This window comes from Myotis myotis, unplaced genomic scaffold, assembly GCF_014108235.1.
Source record: "Myotis myotis isolate mMyoMyo1 unplaced genomic scaffold, mMyoMyo1.p scaffold_m19_p_21, whole genome shotgun sequence".
In the NCBI taxonomy this organism is placed as follows: domain Eukaryota; kingdom Metazoa; phylum Chordata; class Mammalia; order Chiroptera; family Vespertilionidae; genus Myotis; species Myotis myotis.
Genome location: NW_023416326.1, coordinates 9323330 through 9345413, shown reverse-complemented (window position 1 = coordinate 9345413; position 22084 = coordinate 9323330). Strand labels below are relative to the sequence as shown.

At 41.9% G+C, this 22084-nt stretch overlaps 1 protein-coding gene across 10 annotated transcripts in view; it reads right to left on the bottom strand.

The window, feature by feature from the left end:
• Positions 1-274: 274 nt before the first annotated feature.
• Positions 275-22084, bottom strand: part of ESRRG (estrogen related receptor gamma) — a 460187-nt gene continuing 438377 nt past the window's right edge. For all 10 annotated transcript variants that reach the window (XM_036354663.1, XM_036354656.1, XM_036354664.1 and 7 more), the window contains 2 exons: positions 10317-10586; positions 275-4261 (listed from right to left, as the gene is read on the bottom strand). In XM_036354663.1, the coding sequence (XP_036210556.1) occupies positions 4017-4261; positions 10317-10586 (515 nt within the window). In that variant the 3' untranslated portion in view covers positions 275-4016. The remainder of the gene's footprint in view (positions 4262-10316; positions 10587-22084) is intronic.

The following is a 22084-nucleotide window of genomic DNA, read 5'->3' as shown; positions in this document are numbered from 1 at the left end:
GAGGGAAATAATAGGTATCTCTGGTTTTTAATGTGATCTTAAAATAGGGGGGGAAAGTTTTCTGTTGTGACATTGACATGGAGGCGATGATTTTGAGTAATGCGGAATGATGTGGAGATGCTTGGAGATTAAGTAAGAGCTATATAAAGGCTTGTCAGAATGAATTCTAATGTGCCACAAGACGCTTTGCATACTCTTAAATATGCAAAACGTCTCTCTGCGCCCTCGGAGTCACTCTGACAAGCCTTTATATAGCTCTTATTTAAACCCCTGCTTTATTTTTAGGAAACAGGTACTCAGAGCCACTCTTTCAATGGAAGCAACAAAGGGCGATGTTTATTGATTTGGTTCTTTCGTCTGGAGGGAAATAAAGAAACACCATACGGAAGAGCAATCAAAAGTGGAAGCTTGTTTAATATTGCTCTACCATCATCCCGAAAGGCATAATAATTTGAGTTACACATCTGAACTGATTGGAGTTACAGAATCATATCTCCTTTTTGCATTTAACAATATATACAATATAAAATAAATACATTTACACAAATGGACATTGGTTGGAGCACACGGTATGGTACACATCACAAAAATATACAATTGATTGCTTTACAGATGTGAGGCCCATCTACAGCTATAGACATGGTTTTATTATTATTATCATTATTATTATTATTCTTTTTACTATTGGCTATAATGCAACTCCTGGATTATTATAAGCAGTTTAAATTTTTTTTTTGTCCTTTTACGATCTTTGCACATAAGACTGCCATAAAATGTTTTCCTAGGCAGGTAAACAGAGACGCTTAAATAATTAAAATACAATCACCAACACCCATTTTCTCTTCTATAAGAAAAATAGCAGTTTTAAATTTTTTATATCTTTTATGTTATCATTTAAATGCAAAATAGTGGAATAAATACAACAATCTGAGCTGATTGAAACACAAGAGTAACAGCAGGTAGTCACACAATCATATTGCTTTAAATAAGAACCAACTGAAAAAGAAACACAATCAAAATTAAAATCATATAGCTAAAACATATACCTTTACTTCCCAAACATAACTTCCCAATACTTCACATTAAGTAAATGGTCTTGCCTGAAACTCGAAAAGACTTACCTCAAGCGAGGTTTTAAGCGGGGCATTTGCCCTAAAGCCCGTGCAGTACTTTTAAATCTGCATTGTTCGTTGTATTTCCTATTTATGGGTTACGTGTTTCACTTAAACTGAAAACTTAAAATTGTCCTCTCTTCTTTCCACATATCTCCATCTCCTGTTTTCAGTTGGTTGGCTCTTACTTCTGAAGCCCAAGTACTTTAATGTGATACAGTAAAAACGATGTATATTTGTATATATTTCATTTACATATAGTGTGGTTGAATAGTAGCAACTTAAACCCTGCACAGACTTTCTGGAAAATAATCTTTTTTTTTAAACACTTACATATATAAATAATCTTATAGAATCAGCACCTTTTTATTTTCCCAGGAGTTGGATTGTTCTGTTATTTTTCAAGGGATGTGCCAATTTCTGAACTCCTATCACAGCTATAAATTTCAAGTTATTGACCATCTGAATGAATTGCTAATGATGATTTATCTAGAATCACACTACAATCACTTCTCTACTGAGAAACCACAATCTACAATATAGTCCCATATAGCTAATGATAGATACACAGTATTTCTAGCATGAGGTTGATGAACCATCAACCCAAGGTATTTTGTTTAAAGCACACCAAGTAGCAAGAGTTTTGGAAACGTATCCGCACCAAAAAAGTTTTGCAACAACACAGAGCGAGTTAATAACAACATTGTGGGAGAGATGAGTGAGTGAAAGCCATATATATACAGCATTTAAAACTTAGACTTATCTATATTCTTGAAATATTCAAAGTTTTATTTCTAAGCTATACATTGGTATTCTATAATAAACCATTAGAGAAATTATCCCTTGTTTTGAAAATATTATGATTTTTGATGTGGATCTGTTCATAAGGAATACTTGTTTGGAGTTTCAATCTCTTAATTCTTATTATGAAGAACCTTATTACGGGTAAGGAATAGAATATACTACGGTAGTCTCCTGAGGAATTGTACATCCAATATTGTCTCTAATTCTACCCTGTGTCTAAAAGCACACACCACGAGAATCCAAACACCACAAGAAGAACAAGACAAACAGTCTTTGAATGCAACATAAAACTCCGAGAAAGCACAGCAAACATGAAACATTGAAAAGCTGAACTACATCTCTTTTTGTTTGTTAGGATTACAATTTTAATTACATCTGTGTACATAGAAGAAGACTGTTCACATGGTACAGGGAGCAGCTACTAACACTGGTCCATTGGATAGCATCTGATGGAGGTTACTGTTTCTTGGGTATTCGGTGACTGTAGGTTTTGGGGGCATCTAATCGACTCCTTCATTAGATTACACCTCTCCACCGTCGGGAACCTGACTGACTTTCTGGTTGGGACAATACTGGTTGAAAAGCAGCTGTATTGGCTTAGCTCTTGGTTAAAAACCACAGATTAAACATTCCTAAATGAATCAACTCATACCAAGAGGTTTTAGAATTTGGTCAGGCATCCGTCATCTTTGACGGGGTTTTTTATTGTTGTTGTTCTTCCAACTCTGGCATTATTGCCTCTTGAATGAAGACCGGCTCACAGCTCCTTCCAGGACATGGTCTGTAACTTTGCAGATAGGCAGTAATGCATCCCTAACCACCGCAGCAGAAATCGTATGGCGATGGCACCTCCCAGGTGGAGAGGTGCGCTTCGGAAAATGCTACAGATCTGGATTCCAGGCGCAGTGCTGACAGGTGACCACCCAGAGCCACTGCAGGTGTAATCTCATCCTTCGTGTCAGAGAACATTTAGGGAAACTGGAGCTCGCGTAAAGAACTTGATGTTTGGGACCAGACGGGCACACAACATAAATTGCATCCGTGAGAATATGCACCTTCCCTTCAACTATTGCTTGAGTAGGTTAAATTCCCATATTAATAAATGGCTGAGAAGTGGTAAAGCTGGTACAAAAAAAAAATCTCCATTTTGTAAGAAGAAACAAAACGTTTTTTTAAAAAAATCTTCCTTCAGGATTCATGTGTCCTTCATTATTGTCCATAATTGTTCAAAACCAGCACAAAATTGCAGTATTCTTAATTTCTCTTTAGTATTGCGTGAATGAATAAAGCTTAAACTATTCCCTGAAAAAGTTACTTAGTAGCTAAACTAACAAATACCTGGAAGACTTTGAGAAAACAATTCAGGAATCAAATGGCTGTAACTGATCGAGATGGAAAAGCAATGATAAGAAGCAGCCGATGCAAAGTTGCTTAAGTTGTCTGATTAGGGGCTGCTCCCATGGAATCTGATACTGCCCTCAGTCGATCCGTTCGTGTTGCACTGTACTTTAGCTACGTTGGTTCTTTCTCTTTGATTCCTTAGTCACGGGGGACGTTGTGGTTCACAATTAAGTTCACTGGCATCCATACTATGGATTTCCTTCCTTTGGCAGGGCTGGCTTCCACCTCTCTTCAATTAGAGACCTCTTTTAAAAGTTCAGCAGCAGATAGGGAGAGAGGAAGAAAGGGAGAGAGCGGGGAGGGAGGGAATGAGGAAGGGAGGAAAAGAAAGGAAATAAAATGTTTCTTACTACTAGAGCTATTTAAAATTTAGAAGAAAAGGAAAGGGTGAGAAGAGAAAAAAAGGGAGGGAGGGAGGAAATGAGAGAGAGGGGACCAGTAATCAGGAAAGCCAAGAAATGGGGGGAAGGAGGAATAAGAGAGAGGATGGGGACAAAAACATAAAGAAGAAGAGAAATGAGAAGAAGAAAACATGAGAAATCTGAAAGCTGCTCACAGTCTTGCTGCTAAGTGATCAGTGCAGTCTTTGCTGATTGGGGATGGCGTTGACTAAGCTCTACGTTTCTTCCACATTACGCTTGGGTTTATTTCCCCTTTCTTGGCGGGCGTGCAGGAGGCGGCGGCCCAGGAGGCCTTTAGTCAGACCTTGGCCTCCAGCATTTCCAAAAAGAGTTTGTGCATGGGGACCTTGCCTTCCAGTTTGATGTTGTAGAAGTGCTGCACGGCCTTGGTGGAGGTCTGCCTGAGCAGCGGCAGCGTCATCAGCATCTTGCCCGCCCTGCGCGGGTCCTCCACGTGCTGGCCGGCTTCGTAGTCCTGCAGGGCCTCGTGCAGGACGTCCTGGAGCTTCTGCACGGCCTCCACGTCCTCTATGTGCATGGAGTCTGCGCGACAAAGCAAAGGACAGACACAAGGCCGTTAGTGATCGTGAGAAGCCGCGTGCAGCAGATTCCTGCAAGTTAACGGTTACCCGTCCACTCCTCTAAGCCCTGAAACCTCTCAACGCAGCGTCTCCCCTTTCCGAGCTATTTGTGGGGTATACATTTCCCTAGAGTAGATAATTTTCAGTGCTTCATAAGAACATGGGAATGAGCCCTCGTTGGTTTGGCTCAGTGGATAGAGCGTCGGCCTGCGGACTGAAGGGTCCCAGGTCCAAATCTGGTCAAGGGCACATGACTAGGTTGCAGGCTGGATCCCCAGTGGGGGGCGTGCAGGAGGCAGCCAATCAATGATTCTCATTGTTGATGTTTCTATCTCCCTCTCCCTTCCTGAAATCAATAAAAAATAAATTTAAAATAAAAGAACATGGGAATTACTATAAAAGAGTCATTACTGAAAGGGTGTGGGTATTTTTTTCTCTCTTAAGGCAAAGAAAGAGAAACCTTTCTTTTAACAGATTATGACCATGGCGAGGTTATTCATTACCTCATTCACGTATGTATTCATTCACTCAACAATCATGGAAGGCCATCTAGGAAAAGTATTAATTTCGGTGCCATGGCGGTGAAGTTGTTGATAATCCTGACCTGACCCTGAAAAAGCTCACATATCCCAAAAGGCAAGAAACACGCTGATGACAGAGATTTTTAAAACTCCATGTCTATACCCTGGACCTAACACTGTGTTCCCTTGTAGAATTTTCAGTTACTATTCAGGGTGCCTTAAAAGATCCTTACATAGTCTGCTTCTCTGCTGAGATACAAATAACGCCTTTAGATTAATGAGTTATGAAATTTCATTTAAAAATCCAATTTGATCAAGCAATGAAAGGGTTAACAGGGTTGCCAGGATTATTCTTGGGAGGGGAGGGTATAAAAGTTACAGCTCTAAAAGAGACACTTAATTATATACAAGTTTGAATCATTTAGCATGTTTTATTGATTCTGATGACAGTTTATCTGTTAATTATACATAATGGGGTCTTTGGGGGGAATTCTGAATGTTTAATAATTCTGCTTCTCTAAGAATACAGAGTTCTAAGATATACGTAGTTATCCTAATCTTTCATATAATTCAAATATCAGATCACATGCATAAAAAGAGAAAATCTAATTTAAAATCAAGTGGCTAAGTGTACGAAAAAATTATGGCAAAGTAATTAATAGATTGACTGCTATTGTAAGCGGTAACATGTTTTTAAATTTTCTTTGTGTTTTGCTTATTTTTTTTCCTTTTACATGGTTATTTTTGAGTCATTTCACAATATTTTTGGTGAGCTATTTATATTAGGTGGTTAATGACACATTTCTTTGAAAGAATTTTGAATAATCTGGAATACAGTAGTTTATATGTATTTACTGCTCACGACTTGATTCCTGCCTGAAGGAGCCCAAAGAAGGAATTCTTCCCCGTTAGAAATGTTCATGTGGTGCCCTGGACTGGAACTCAAGACATTCTCTGCCCTGGCCGGCGTGGCTCAGTGGTTGAGCCTCAACCTATGAACCAGGAGGTCGCAGTTCGATTCCTGGTCAGGGCACATGCCCACGTTGTGGGTGGATCCCCAGTAGGGAGCATGCAGGAAGCAGCCGATCAATGATTCCCTCTCATCATTGATGTTTCTCTCTCTCTCCCTCTTCTTTTATCTCTGAAATCCATAAAAAATGTTTATTTTTTAAAAAGAGTTGAAATTGTCCTGAACCTGTCTCGTTCCACCTCCCATCTTCATCAGGAACCTCTATACCACATTTTCACAAAGACATTTCCACATATGTAGAGCGTTCCACTTGATAAGGAACCAAGCTAATTTTTAGAAATGTCTTCTTCATATTGTCCCCAATCTATCTCCAATGACCAGTAGTTGGTCCTGGTCCCGGCTACTGGGACAATACATGTCCTTCTACATGGCGGGTTTTTATATCCTTGAAGTCAGGGCACAGTCACTTCCAGGCCCACCCCAAGCCCAACCTTCCCCACTTCTGGGGCCCAGCAGGAGATATATTATAGGATGTCACAGGAAATCAGGCGAGAACAAATAGCAGAGAGCTATGCTCACAAACAGCAATTAAGACTTCAACCTATTCTTTAAAGGCTGTGATTTAGCATGTGAGATTTAGAAATGATTTAATCAAATTACTGTGATAATTTAACTTCCCATTTACAGAAAAAAATTCTAAGTCATTTTAGCTTTGCCCCTTCTCGGATCTGCTAATACTTTAAATGCAAACTCACTAAATCTGAACTATTTAATTAGACCATGATTCAGCTGGCAGGCTGCTGAAGAAAATATTAATCTCCATTAGAGATCCCAGTTCAAGTTCTGGCTCTGTGGCTTTCATTTCTGTTCTGTTCTTTCGGCTAAATTTATACACGCGTGCCAGGCCCAATAGAAACGGCATTAATTTATGGAATTATTTAGCTCTGGTTGCTGGTGATGGTCTCTTTTTAACTTTATGTTTTTAATAGAAATAGCCCCAGTGTTCATGATATTGGAAACCAGCTAAAACTTAATAATGAAAATCATAGGTTTATGAACTAGACGGGGTGATGCTATACTTTTAAAACAATGGGTAAATTGGTAAAAAACAAAAACACAAAAAACATTAATATTCTTGGGCCCAAGCCTAAACATATTAAATGAGAAAATTGGGGCTGAATCAGGACATCAGTATTTGTTAAAATCTCAGCTATTCTATGGCATAGCTAGACAAAAATGAGCATATATTACCTTGGGGGCAGTGGCAATAGTTTCAAACTAATTCTTAGACATAAACACTAGGACAATCTTGAGAATAGATCCCCATGATATAACCTTACCCAAAAGGCTTGTAGTAATATTTCATTGCATTTTCCACTAACAACATAAAATTAATTACAAAGGTTTCCACATGAAAAAAAAATTCTACACATGAGAAAATTGGTCCTATTAATTACAATGTTAAAATGGCGACTGCAGTTGTACTTTTAAAATTCCACTCAGAGAGATGTGTCAATGATGCTCATCATTGTTGGCACTCAAAAGTAAGAGAATACATATTTTAAGCAAGTCCCTGCATTATTTTTTTTTAACCTTCAAATTTAATTAGAACAGTTATATATAGGGTTTCCAAATATTTGAATGGGACAATTACAGTATTAGTTTATGATACATTGTTTCTTTGTTCTTTTTGTCATATACCTGATAATAGGTACTACACAACTGTTCTGGTGTTCTAAATATTCCTGAATTCACACATGACAGAAACATAGCTACAAAAAATATGACAGTCATTAACAGGAAGCCAATTCCCTGTTTCCCAAGCATAAGCACAACATTTATAATTATTGAATAAAGACAGATGTTTAAAATAAGCTGAAATTTAGATTAATGAGACAATGCTTGTTAACACCTACAGCCACATGGGGAATGCTAAGATACCTATAAATTAAATGACACTGAAATAGATTTTTTTTTTTTGGCACAAAAAGTCACTTAAGCTGATCTGAAATTTCTAAATACTAAAAAAGACAACCTATGAGCTTTTCAGGGTATCTAGAAATAGTGTTCAAATATTTTCATATTGACGTATTTAAGAGCAGTTTAAGAATCACTGTATCTCAGCAAGATCAAATCTACAGCTTTATCACTGCCCTCCCAATAATGGTAAAAAATAAATAAAAAAGAAATGAATGACATCCTATGTGGTATCAAAGAAAATGATTTTTCTGCGTCATTTATCCCAAGCTAAAATGGTGGAGCTTACAGATTAGAGGAGAAGAGAAAGACCACATTTATACAACACAGTAGAGGTGGCACACTTAGGAATTAAAATGGTCCTTATAATCACTTCTCCTTTATCAGGATGCTGACTCAACTTCTCTTCGTATTGAGAGACTAAAAGACTGTGAAAATAACAGAACATTTTGTGACATGGAAAAATTTTCTTAGAAAACACAGTGGTACTCAATACTATAATAAGGGAAAAGGGTGGGGGGCTGGTTAATTGTCTCAGGCTTTAAACAAGGAAAACAAACTAACTAGCTCTTTAAATACCCTAATAACCAGTCCCTGCTCTGAAATAGGTCAACCGTAAGCGAAGAGTGGTGGGATTTGAATATTTATCTATAAAAATATTAAGGATTACACTTCTCAACAACAGAGAGAGAAATGCCATCAATTCAGGCACTCAAACTGTAATCCATAGCCGTACAGTATGCCTCCAACTTCTAAAATTATAGATTTCAGCCATTTTGATGACAAAATCTTAGCACTGCTCAGCATTCATGATTAGTTAATTTATAAAAAAGCAATTTGAAGCATAAAGGATACAAAACAGGCTTGCTGCACTTTATAATTATTCTAAGAAATGTTTAAATTTGAATTACTTTGTGATTACCAAATAAAAATTCACAAATCTGCCATCTAATTATGAGAGGGGCTATAAAATGAAGTCTCTGCAAATTAATAAATTCTCAGAAAATTGCTGTCCCAATTTCCTACTTTGGCTTTCCAGAGAGCAGGACCAGGGGCCCTTGATCCTGCAAGAGCAACGCCATTTGTCATAATGAGTCATAATTTACAGTTTCCCAGGGAAACAGCAGAAGAGAATGGTGTGGTTAACAACTAAAAGTGCGAAATGCTAAACTCCATTATAAAGACCGATCGGAAAGTACAACTTCATTGTTGAAAACAATGTCCCTCCTATCCGTCCCAGGATCCGTGCATCAATATTGTAGATGAACTGTTAATGACAAAATCAATTAAAAAATTATTTCTAAACACAGTCACGCGTCCCCCGGCTCTCACGGGGGCAATCTGGGCAGAAGGGCTCATCTCCCTAGGACCGCGCCAAATCACCCCTCCGTCATCCCCAACTAAGCAAAAGCAATCTGGTTTTTCATTTTTCAGCGCGGCTGAGCCCAGCCTGAGATTGATCGTCACATATGGCCCCAGAAAGCAAACTGTCAATACCTTGAAAGCTGCAGAATTTGAACAAATAGCCGTCCGCCCATTCAAGCCACTCACTGCATCCCATTTAACAGATTTTATTGACAGTTTCCTCCTTGTAATTAAAGGGAAAACTACTGGCCGGCAACCAAGATAAAGTTCAAAGATAGGGTCAAAACAAAAGCAGATGGAGGGCCACGGAGTGACTGTCAAAGGGACAGAGCGGCCCGGCGTGTTATCGACGCGCAGGTATCTAATGATCGCCCGTCATTAAGGAGGGATCTAGCCTGCGCTCTATGCAAATGAGGAGACAGACTTAAGACCACAAGAAAGGGTTCAGAGAGACACACGGGGGAAACCAACAAAGCGCCAACGATTTTTTTCACACGCCAGAGGTTGCCGCCTTTTAGTAAGTTTCAGTTTAAATGTAAAGGCTCTACATCCCCATCATGCTTAACCCTCACCGCACAGGTGGTGCCTTTGAGGGGACTAGTCCCGCGGCCCAATTTGACTTTTAGAGCACCCCAGAAGGTGAGAAAACAGAGGGTTCTTTGATAACCCAAATTAAAAACAATACTAAAGATGTGTTTTTTTCCCAATCGCAAAATGTGCATTTTTTTGAGGAGAAAAAAATGGTTTATGTGTTCACTTGTGCACACAAGACAACGGGAGCTAATTTTGTCATGGGACTGTCCATGTACACTACAAACTAGTAAATGTATGAGGTGGCAAAAATCTCCCACAGCTTGCCACAGGCAAAGATAAGGTGTCCCCCAATAATGTATACATGCACTTTGAATAATGATAAAGGCAGGGTTTGTTAAAAATCATGTCATTTTCAAAATGGAGCTGTGAAGTGTGCATACATTTTGGGGGACACCCTGTATAATAAAAATAATTCCCATCACGTTGATTTTTCTTCCTTATAACTTTTCACCAGAAAGCTGTGATGATTCTGATTTTGCTGATTCATACAGAATTTACAACTGGACCCAGCGGATCTCTGAAGAAGTTAAGGGAAAGGATAAAACTGACACGTGGAAAAAATGTAACAAGGACCACGTCAACATGCCAACCTGAATTAGCGAGAGCTATTGCTTTGAGGGTGACGAATTCCTCTTTCTCCAGCTTCATGCTCTTGTATTTCTTCACCAGCTGCAGGATGGCATTATTTAGGTCGAGAAGGCCCGCTAACTTGGACTGGTCTTCATCCATTATATAATCGTCAGCATAGACAAGTTCATCCTCGAACGAAAGAGATCGGTAGACGACACCAAGGATCAAAATTTCCATCCAAGCACTTTGCAGGAGGCTCATCTGGTCGGCCAGGGACAGCGTGGAGAAGCCTGCATGGGGAGATGAGCAGATCAAGTTACTCCACAGCCATCATTTCATAAGGACACGTTCGTTCCAATGGCCCACGGCCTCTGCATTAGGGCTGGGAATTGTGCTGAGTTTCCATTAGATGCTCTCACATTCCCCCCTGATCACTGCGCGAATGGCAAAGCAAAAGGCACCAACCAGCTCCAACACAGTGGTGTTCCCCCGAGCTTTCACAGACTGGGCTGAAAGCAATACAACAGAGAATTCTGTATCTCTCACTTGAGAAGAAAATGCGACGAGATCGTTACATACGCTTGATTATCTGGCGGAAGTCTTAATGGCTCATAGGAAGTCAGATTTTCAACGACCTCAGGTCAAAAACTGCTATTGATAAACAGAATAAAAGTTTCTTTTTTAAAAAAGCCAAAAAGAGAAAGGAACGCAAGTAATTTAGGTCATACAATTTGGAAACATTATTCTATAATAGTCACAAGCACAGTGAACAATTAGTATGTTTACACTTCCAAGAGCCTTTGCAATTGGATATTTGTTCCCATCAATATTTAACATGAATTCCTTTTAAAAAAGGTGATTACTGGTATAAACGAGAGTGGAGTAATTAGCATCCTGGCCTCCTCCAAACAGAAAAGCAAGTTTGTTCTTCGTATTAAGACCCAGTTATTGTACAAGTTGAATATGAGGGCAATGGGGTTCTGTGCAGAGGACATGAGCAGAGCCAGATCAGAATTTAAATCCTGGCTCCACTGGCTACTTGCTGGCTGTTTCGTCTTGAGAAAGACCGTTTACTTGTACCTTAATTTTTTACTGGAAAGTATAAGGACCATCCAACAAAGCACGAACTTGTAATATGATAAGTGTAGCTATATCAGGTATTAGTTTTATCTGAAATACCAGCATGACTGTTTTCAATTCTTTACTGAAACTCTATGAATGCTTATAGTCCCTTGTGAGCTTGCATAAACATATGAATATATATATTGTAAAAAATGGGGTTCAATAGGAAAAATGAAGGAGTACAATTAAGCCTACTTAGGAATGAAGAGATTTATTTATAGCTTAGAGGGACTAGATCTAAATTTTGAAAGATATGTAAGGTCTTAGTGAATATACCTACTAATCAGCCAAATACTTCTGCAACAGTCTTTTTTTTTTTAAAAAAAAATAAGTTTCTTTTTTAAAACTTTACTTTCATTTCCAAGGTTCTGCCCAAGGAATCCCAAGCGTAACCAACCACTCCTGGGGTCTTGGCGGACCATGATTTAAGGCACGACCACCAGTAATTCTAGAGAAGGGGACATTTTGGGGGCAATGCCACTTATAAAATCTGTCTTTGCTCCCCTTCCAGACCCTGTTACCCAAATCAAATATATGCAGCGCTGCCCAACCTTCCTAGGCTCTCGCTCTGGTCATTGTCCTCGTCATTTTTACTCCTATCATATCGTCCATGTCCCCTGTGGTATCAGGAGGGACAGCACAGCAAGAAAAAAGGTGAAGATTCCCTGGGCTGTTGCTGATAACTAGTAGCCTGCCATTTGGCACCGTCAACTAGGAGAGTTTAATACAATCATCAAGAGGGATTAGGCAAGCTCACTCAGGGGTCTGCAGGCATCTGTGGAAAGCCTTGCTTTCCTTGGGTAGCAAGCTGCTGACACAGGACTCGGCAGGTCTTCCTTTGGACCTGGCTGTGTCAGTCTTTTTCCCCCACTCTTTGTTTTTGTCTTTGCAAAGTGGGTTACATTAGTAATTATCCTCCTAAAATCAGCCATAACCATTGATAACATTTTAAGCAGACATTCAAAAGAGGAAAATAATGATCTGATAGGTCGTTCTGGCTCCATTTGCTTTCAATCAAAGGTTATCCTTAAAACAAACAGTATCACTCTTCTTTCTGCCCCACCCCCACACCACCAAGCAAAAACATGCCATGCACACCCCACTAGCTAACTCGAGAAAAGGGGACCATGTAGGACTTTCTTTCCTAAGTTAAACGGATGAAAAAATACACGTTCTTCTAGGAAGTTGTGAGCAAAAAGGCATTTTCCATGTGCCTCCTTCTCTCCCTGTTCACGCTCCCGTCTCTGCGGCAGCAGATGGGCCCAGTGCGTGGCCCGCAGCCCCTGCCCGTGACAGCCCCCCTCCCTCCCGGGCTCCGCTGTTAGTAAATAGATTTACACATTCCCCAATCTCCACACATCTTTTCTGCCGAATAATTAAAAGCAGGATGATTAGTTTATTGAGTGGAAGGAGGAACTTTTTTATTGAGGTCCATCCGCGATGTTATCAGGTCGGCCCTGTTCTGGTTGTCAGGAGGGCGCAGGCATCCAATTTTTCTTATCTGCCTGATTAATACAAACGCCGTTTCAGGACGCATTAATTAACAGATACAAATCTGCGTTCTCATGGAAGGATCGATACGGAGAAGAAAAGAGGCATCAATGTGAATTTAGTGCTGATGATGGAGAAGGCGCGCTATCGACAGTTACGTGCATGGAAACTTGAAAGTTGCGCAGGCCCCTTTGTCCCTGCGATGTACAAACGCACTATTTTCCACCCGTCACAATGTTGCACACGTTTCTTTGGGATTTAATTAAGCAGGAAAACAAACTACAAAAAAACCAACAACAATAAAAGTTCATTTTCTAAGGTGGATTCTGCAACTTATTTCTTCTATGGTATTGGCTGTGTGTGTGTGTGTGTGTGTGTGTGTGCCTGTATCTTTCCTATAAACCTAACTTTACCCCTTTCCTCTTTTACTTCTCAATGATATAAAAAGAAGGGGAAAAGCAAAGAAAGGTTCTCTCTCTCTCTCTCTCTCTGGTCAGGGGGAATGGGAAGATGGATCTAACATGAAAGGTTTGACCATTTTGCTTACTTGCTATCTCAAGTCGAGTCTATTTCAGCCCATCAAAGGACGTTTAAGTTTGCAAAACGTAGGGAAAAGCAACCATGTGCACTTTTCACAGTGTGAATACACGTGTGGGCTTGTATCTCTTCTTGGTCAAGAAATAGGGGACTCTCAACCCATTAACCCTTTCTGACCTCACCTCTGGCAAGCTGGCAGCTGGCACCCAGGCTCCCCGCCCCAATGCCCAGGTAACAGCCTTATCATGGGATGGTCCTGCTCACTGGTCCCTAAGAAGGCTGGATACATAACATTATATTTTCACTCCGGAGTTCTTCCCCCTGCCCTCTGGAGTGTTAGCTGTATTTTACACACACACAGACACCTGGATACAATACTCCTTTTCTCAGTAGATCCAAGCCAAGTACAGAAGCATAACTGACCAAAATCTAAATGAAAAACATATGTTTTAATAAACTGTGACTAAGGAATTTTGTAAAAACATGTTTGTTTTATTGGGGCGCGTGCACACACACACACACAAACACACACACATATCAGAATGGTAATCCCTGGTTTGTGCGTTTGCCAGCATTTATAGTGGTGTTTGCCAGCTAGCAGGCTGAAAGTTAGAGAGACTCCCCTCCCCCAAATCTGTAACGTTTAGCTCTCTTTGGAGAGAAACCTCGTCCCCAAGGGGAGTAAAATAGGCTTCCCTGTTGGGTCATTTGCACTTCATGTTTTGTACGGCCTGGATCTCAATCTCTGGTGTGTGACAGGTCATAGTTTTAAATGCTCGGCCATGTTACAGCGTTTGAAAATAGCACTGAGGCTGTGCATGGCGCATGCTTTGCTTCCCTGGCTACAGCCCATTCCACGCGTGTACCTGACAACTGTGATCTCCCTTCGTCTCCGTCCTGGGGTTAAACAGTGTGTCTATCTGCCGTGCAGCGGGCTCCCAACAAACCAGATGACAGCTGGGAATAGCATCACCAGGAAGGATCGAAAAGAGGCAGGTGCCCCCGAAGTCACAGGCCCGTAGGAGTGTGTTCTGTGCCCACCCCTGCCTCCGTCGCCTGGAAACTTCGGAGGATAACAGTGACGCCATGGGACCTTGTCAAGTATTTTTTTTTTTTTTGAGCCTGGCAAACGGGTGCACTTTGCAGTCCACTGACACAAAAAGGCTAAGCATGTGAAAGTGTGAAGGGCAAGGACTATCTGATGGCTAGGCTTCCAAAATGCACTTTCATTTCAGAAAGCAGACATGTTTATTCCCTGCGAGGGGTGTTGACAGAAATAGGCTGCCGTGCAGGCATTTGGGGTTTAACCCCTGAGAGGCATCTTCTTCTTGGTGGCTCCCCTGCCACACACAGCAACCCTATACATCTTCGGGGTGGCTGTTCCTATCAGTCCATCCGGCACTGACCGCGCCTGCTCACCGTGTTTGAACTGTAGTTTCTCTGCTCCACAAAAAAGAAATCGGAAATCCATTGGGAGTAGCTGACTGAGCGACATGGCAAAAGTGAGATACTTTCTCTCTCATGCACATAAACCCAATGTGGACGGGGATGGGGGAAGAGGGGGGAGAAAAGAATATCAATGGCACGAACACTTGGTGCATAACCCTTGTTAGAGGCAAACTTGCTCTGGACTTTTAAGCCAGTTATGTGTTTCACACGAGCAGACACGTGTTGTATATGATTTGCAAAGCATACAGCTCTGGGCGTATAGTGAGTGTGTGTGTGTTTAGCTGTAGTGATGGACTACATGAACTAGACCTCCAAAAAGTCCAGTTAAGCAGCTACAAATGGTCAAGTACCAGGGTGAGAGCTCACATATCTATCTGGTACCAGTAGAAGCATTTTATTTAAAAATCTTCTTTATAAGGGATGGTGGTTATTCTCTCTTGATTTCATCAGGACTTAGGCATTGGATAGGCTACCCACAGTGCTACCCTTTGGCTCTCTTACTCTTTTTAGACTGACCGGGATGCAGACTTCAACCATTTAGATTCAATCACAGTTGGTTTGGGTGAAATGGAGGAATACAGAAGAAAATGTAAGAATAACTGCCCAAAGGGGATAGCTCCCTTTCTTGCTAATTGAATCATGTGTTTTTGACTTCTGTTGATTCCTTAGGAAATGTGGTTTTTTAATTGTTTTGATCCTAGAAGCAGGGCTCACAGGGATTTTATGGAGCCATTCTTTTTCTTCTTCTTTTTTAAACCTCACCTGATGATATTTTTCCATTGATTTTTAGAGAGTAGAAGGGAGAGGGAGAGACAGAGAAAGAGCAATGTGAGGGAGATGCATCAATTGGTTGCCTCCTGCACATGCCCTGACCAGGGCCAGGGATGGAACTTGCAACCAAGGTACATGCCCTTAACTAGAATTGAACCCGGGACCGTCCATTCTGTGGGCCTATGCTTGATCCACTGAATCATACCACCTAGGGCAGTTGAACCCTTATTTCTAAGTCGTGGTTGCACAGGACAAATGTGAAAAGCCGGAAGACAGAACTCAGATTCGAAATTTACTTACTATCCAAGATGTGGCAGAATTGACCACCATCTATAAAATTTAGCAAAGGAGTTGGGGAGCGGAGACACATTGAAGGGGGTGGAGAACGGAATGGTGAGGTGATGCCCCCCAGTCCAAGACAGAATTATCACTCTTCGCCGAGTCCACAGGTGCACCTGGCAGAGGAGCTTACAATCTGCCTGCTCCGGGCACAGGGGTGGAAACGGTGCCTCCCCGGCACTGGGGAGCAGCTTTCTTTAGGATCGTCCCTGCTCTCCCAGGCCAGCTTGCTGGAGAAATGAAAAGCATCACAGTAGCTAAAAAAAAGGTATTCTCTCGTGGCAACACAGGAAAGCCTCAAAATGATGACAAGGGTCTTTTGTGTTTGTTTCTGTGAGTGGGCGGTTTTTAACTGCCAACCTTGTTTGGAAAAAAAAAAAAAGGAAGGCCTGGCTATAGGGCAGATGAATGCAAAAGGAGAATGCTGTTTCTCCTGCAAATCCCTCTTCCCTACCTCTTCCGAGTGAAGACAGAGGATCTGAAATACCTCCCTTAGCTTTTCCCATGTTCCCTCGTACATGGCCTCAACTTAGCTTCTTCTTTCCCTTCATCTAAGCCAAGAAGAAAGAGATATTGTTGGACAATATGGAGGCAGGTAGGGGCTGAGCTAATGACCTTTCCCCCCTACAACCTTTATATTTTAGTAGCTGAAAACAAGAAAGTCCTACTTGGAAAAATCTCCTTTTTGATGTGACTAAAAGTTGACCATCATGAAAAAAGGCAGGCGATGCCGTATAAGACAGGACTCTAAAAAATCTTAGAAAAGAGCATTTTCAGTCTTCCTTTAGGATTAGATGGATGCTGAGTAGGGAAAATCATTGTTTTGAAGCCATATTTCTGATCTGAAAGAACAAGAACCTGTGTTTGAATCTGACTGGCTCTACCCCATCACTGTAGAAGGGGTTAAGAAATACCATAGGTTGTCAGAGGCACTGACCAGGAGTCCACGGAAAACCATTCCAGCCGGGGCATCAGCTATGTGGGCCCTATCCTCCAGGAAATCCCCAAGCAGGCTGCATCAACGTCAGCCTTATACTTGATGTGAAATTCAAGACTCCAAAATAAATGCATACTGACTCTATCATGCACTTTGGGGATTTGTAAAGCTGACAGACAGACAATTCCATAGACATTAAGAGAGTCTGTGGGAAATATTTCATGTCAAATGCCCAAAAGCTAAGGGTTCCCTGTCCTTGAGAGAGACAGTAGTGACCTTGAGGTCTGGAGAGCTGGGTTCTAGTTTCACCGCGTGACACCCAAGGGTGTTAACTTGGGGTTGAACTGCATCTCTCCCAAGATTGTGCGTCTCTCCTAACCCCCAGAACCTGTGACTCTGACCTTATTTGGAAACAGGGTCTGTGAAGATGATGAAGTTAGGACGAGGCCATTCAGATGGGTCCTAACCTAATATTATGTAACTTTACCAAAAGGGGACATTTTGACAGACACAGATGCAAACTGAGGGAAAACGATGTGAAGAAACACAGAAGAATGCCATCCTCATGCCAAGGACTGTTTGAGGCCACCGGGAGCCAGAGGAAGTATGGGACAGGCTCTCCCGTGTGTGTGTGTGTGTGTGTGTGTGTGTGTGTGTGTGTGTGTGTAATATATAACATTTCCTGAGGTAGCACAGAAGGGAAGATTAGAAGGAAGAGATAGACCCTCGATCCACCCCATCTGATTCCGGAGTGGGCGCTGCCTACCCCAGGAAGGTGGGAGTTCCAGGTTTCTCCCCTCGTATCTGCTCGCAGGGATGGAGGCAGAGTTGCTGGCATTCAAGTCCCAGCATCCTGTCAGAGGAATCTCTCTGTTATCAGTTTCCCAGCTGTGACGGCCCTGCCTACACACATGAACACACAGAACGATGCCGGCATGGGGAACACCTGGGTGATTTCCCGAGCTCAGGGAAAAATTTGAAAATGTTATTTCAACTGCCAGTTACAGAAGAAGGGAGAATGGCCATCTTGTGGGCTCTCCCTGAGAGAACTAAGAACAGATTCCATCTGGGGTCTCTAAGAGAAAACCACTTTTAATTTCCATATTAATTTTCAACAACATGCCTTCAAATCTTTTCACATTTACCTAATTGGTCCCTTGGTATAGAGGCACAAATTCCAACAAGAGCACTAATGATTAGAAACATGGCATCTTTGGCAACAATATTAACATCACCCCTTCTCTCACTGTTACTAGTTGCAAATAAAAGAGGGGGGGGAGAAAGAAAATGCTTCAGGTACGCTTTGGTCAACTTCCTCAAAAAGAAAGACACCATAACTCAGTGTCTCCAACACATGGCCCAGAAGGAGGAGAAGCGGGAAAAAAAAATCAGGTCTTCAGCATAAATGCAAGTTCAGGGATTTATAGCACAGACCATTAAAAACAAGGTGTCATATGTATTCATGGGAGAATGTGGAAGAAATATGCCACCCACGAGATGCATGTCACAGATATGAAATTCCGCACGCTGACCCTGAAACTCCGCATTCAAATGATATCAGAAACCCTCCATGTCTGGGCAGGAAGATGGGGGTGCAATCTGTGCTCGGGACAGCATGGCCAAAACTCTCCATTTCCGGCCCCCGAGTTCTGAGGAAAGTCAGCCGCCTGCCCTCTTCTCCTCTGTGGCTAATGAAGATCTGTTTCCGAATATTTACTCCCAAGTTCACGGCTGGTGTTTGCTGGCTCAAGCGGAGCGAAGTCATTAGGGCTTGGCATCCGTTCCACTGGGGAGGCGAGCAGTGCTCTTATTGACAACAGAGACAGCCCCTTCGATTCCTCTCCGCCTCCCCTTCTTTCTCTCCACACCGCCCCCGATTTGGCCACGTTAGAAGGACACAAAAGCAAAAACACGAAACGACACCGCTCTCGGAATGCCTCAAGCACACGGATGCGGAATCGTTACCAGAATAAAAGGCTGCCTGTTGTACGTATTGCAGATCTATAATACACACACCACGCCTGCGTCTCTCCTAATAACTCTCGCTGAGCCACTTCCATTCAAAAGTAGACAGCGAAGGGGAACCGGAGCCGCAGGGAGAGCTCTGGGCTGTCATTCCTCTCTCCTCCCTGAATGAACACAAACACCCACAGCTCGCTCTGCTCAGTAGCCCCCTCTTTGATCGCTTGCAAAGTACATTTATTTGTCTTTGCACCCCACCTACCCTCCTCTTTGCTGGGACCGGTCTGCCCTTTTCATGTCTCTGGGATCTAGAAAATAGATTCAGGAAATCCTAGAAATTCCCATATTAGGTTAATTTAAGGAAATAAGCCAAGGAAAACACAGGGGTGGCCACGGATGAATCTGTTTGGAAGGCGCACTGTTTTCTAACTGAATCTGAGTGGCATTAACGTGACTTCTACAATCAGATACTCTGAAGGTCTGCAAGAGTCCCAAATAAAAGGGGAGGAGGAGGGGGGAGAGAGGAGGAACAAAATAAAACAAGAAAGAAAAAGAAAGGAACAGAAAAAGCTTTCTGCCTCTAACACACCTAATTAGCCATCGGCAGACTCTTAATTGCATACATTAGGATGATTCCATAGTGGAGATTAATTCTAAATACTCCCCAGCAGCTGGTTAAGATGCCACGGACTGCGGTGCGGACTGTACTTTTCCACTTAATTAGATATCAAAATTAAGCAGCAACAAGCATTTTGACATAACGGGGATCGAGCCGCCGCCCGGCCTCCCCGAGCTGCCGTGAAGTGACCGCTAAACAGAGCCTCACAGATGGAGAGATATTAAATGCCTCACTGGAAAGTAATTTCAAATAATAAAATATCAATATTTACATTTTAATTACCCCAACCGAGAGCGGCTCTGTCATCTTCACGATTGCCGACGCAGCAAGGGGTCCGGGGATGACATTGGGGCTCCGGCTGCAATGACTATTTTGTTTCCATTAAAGAATGACAAGTGTTTTAGAGGCGGTGACACTCGGTGTGTGAACAAGAATGACAGCGGATCAGAAAATTCCCATTAAGGGACTTAAATGCCTCAACAAGAGACTTTACGCCGAGCAGCCGCTCCTCCTTGAAACACGGAATCCTTTCCAAATGTTCTCCTGAAAGTTTATTATGGGGGATGCCCAAGGGGAGCTTTTGTCTCCCATGAAATATTTAGCTCCCCAATGCGTTCTATGATGATTGTCAATTTAAAAACAATAACACTTGATGCGCACAAATATCTGGGAGTTACGTGTCAATCGCAACCATATTAGGGGTTTCTCTTTTTTTATATTATTATCATTGTTCTTTTTTCTTTCATATAAACAGACAATACCATTGATCATGTTTCCTCAAAACATATCTATTTCCTATGGAATACATGGATGAAAGCTTGGAGTATGGCTCAGAATCATCATCATAAAAAAGACTGAGTTTGTCTGCATGATCTTTCCATTAGTTCTTTTATTGCACGCAGCCATCTCCATCAGAACTTCCTTGACGTGGGAAATAAAGCCACGCACGGGTGGCAATTTGCACGTGTCCACCCGCAGACGTGTGTTTGTACACTGTCCATGTTCCTTTAGCTTCTGCGATTACTGAAAACAGCCAATTCCTCGCCCAATTTAATTACTCTTTGTGGGGTGTGAGGATGAGATTATGGAAAAAAATAAATAAAAAGGTATATATTCGAGGTGACACGCTGCGCTCTCCGGATAATAAATGAAAACAGTCAAGGCTTCCTTTGGGGACGAATGTCAAGGCTGCGGAGATCTTGAACAAATGTTAATGCCTGAGATGCGCGAGAGCGTCTAAGAGAAACCCCACGGCCAGTATCCTGGAGCAGGCTGTTAACTGACCCCCGATCTCCCAGCCTGCATTTATTTAATGTGGAGAGACGAGCAGCCATAAATGTGATAAATGGCCACCGCAAGAGGCTGAATAGAATTTTTCTAAAAGGAGAGAAAAGGGAAGTTGGGGAGTTATAGAGGCGCTTAGCACTCTCTTACCCCCACCCCCTGCTTTTTTTAAATATCCGTTTTGAGTTTAGAATAAAAACCTTGATAACAGGCATGATATACTAGTGCTTGTTGTTTCACTGGGAGACGTCCCTCTTAGCAAAAAATGGAAGTGCCCAGGAAGTATTTCTTAAGCGTCCCTAATGCTTTTAGGACAAGACAGGTCCCCATTTCTCAGCGCCCAGCACCTTTTAATTTCTGAAAGAGCCACGGTTGAAAATCTTAATTAATTGTTCCATACTGCTTCAGGATCATTATGCAATGTAATAAAGGCCGTGTAATTATGAAATTTTACAGCCATTACCAAGGCTGATGGCTCGTATTTCATCCTCAGCTGGACCCGATAGCTTTTAGGCACCCGGCTGCTCTTTGATGAACTACAGACAGATCTATCAGGCCCAAACAATATCCAGGCGAGGCGGCTATAATAGCTACCTACAGATGAAGCCGCAGATAAAGATAAACTATAAATCTACGCGCACCAATGCGGGAGCACCGCCTGGGGATGACGGAGAGGGGGTGGGCCGCTTGGGGCAGGCGCTGCTCCCAGGAAGGCAGCCTCCTGCGTCGCCCGCTCATTCACTCCTGAATGGGTCGGGTTTCATAAAAGACAGAGAAACCCAAGTACACGTCTCATTTCTTACTCTGTATCTCGAAATCAAATGAGCAAAGGAAAGGGTGTGCGTCTGTCCGTGTGTGCTGTATTTACTGCATTATTTAAAGGGAAGAGACTACTCAGCTATCCCAACATCTATATATTTCAGTGGTGTGTGTGTGTTGCGGGGGAGGGGGTAGATACCTGGAATGTTCTCCTCCTGAACATAGATAGAACTCTTCACTTTACCCAAAATAAGTATTCTGAAACAAATTTGATCAGAGCCCATGAGTATCTTTCTTATAGATCTTAACGTTTAAAAATAATAATTCGAGCAACAACACACATACCCATACTGAAATGTGGACAGGAAAAATAAAATCATATTCACAGATAACTCAAATGTTTGTAGCTCAGAAGTATTTTCATTTTGGAATTTATGAATTCATAGAGCAGAATCACTGATAAAAAAAAAAACAAAAAAAAACAAACAAACTATGGTTGGAGTACAGCTGGTGTGGCT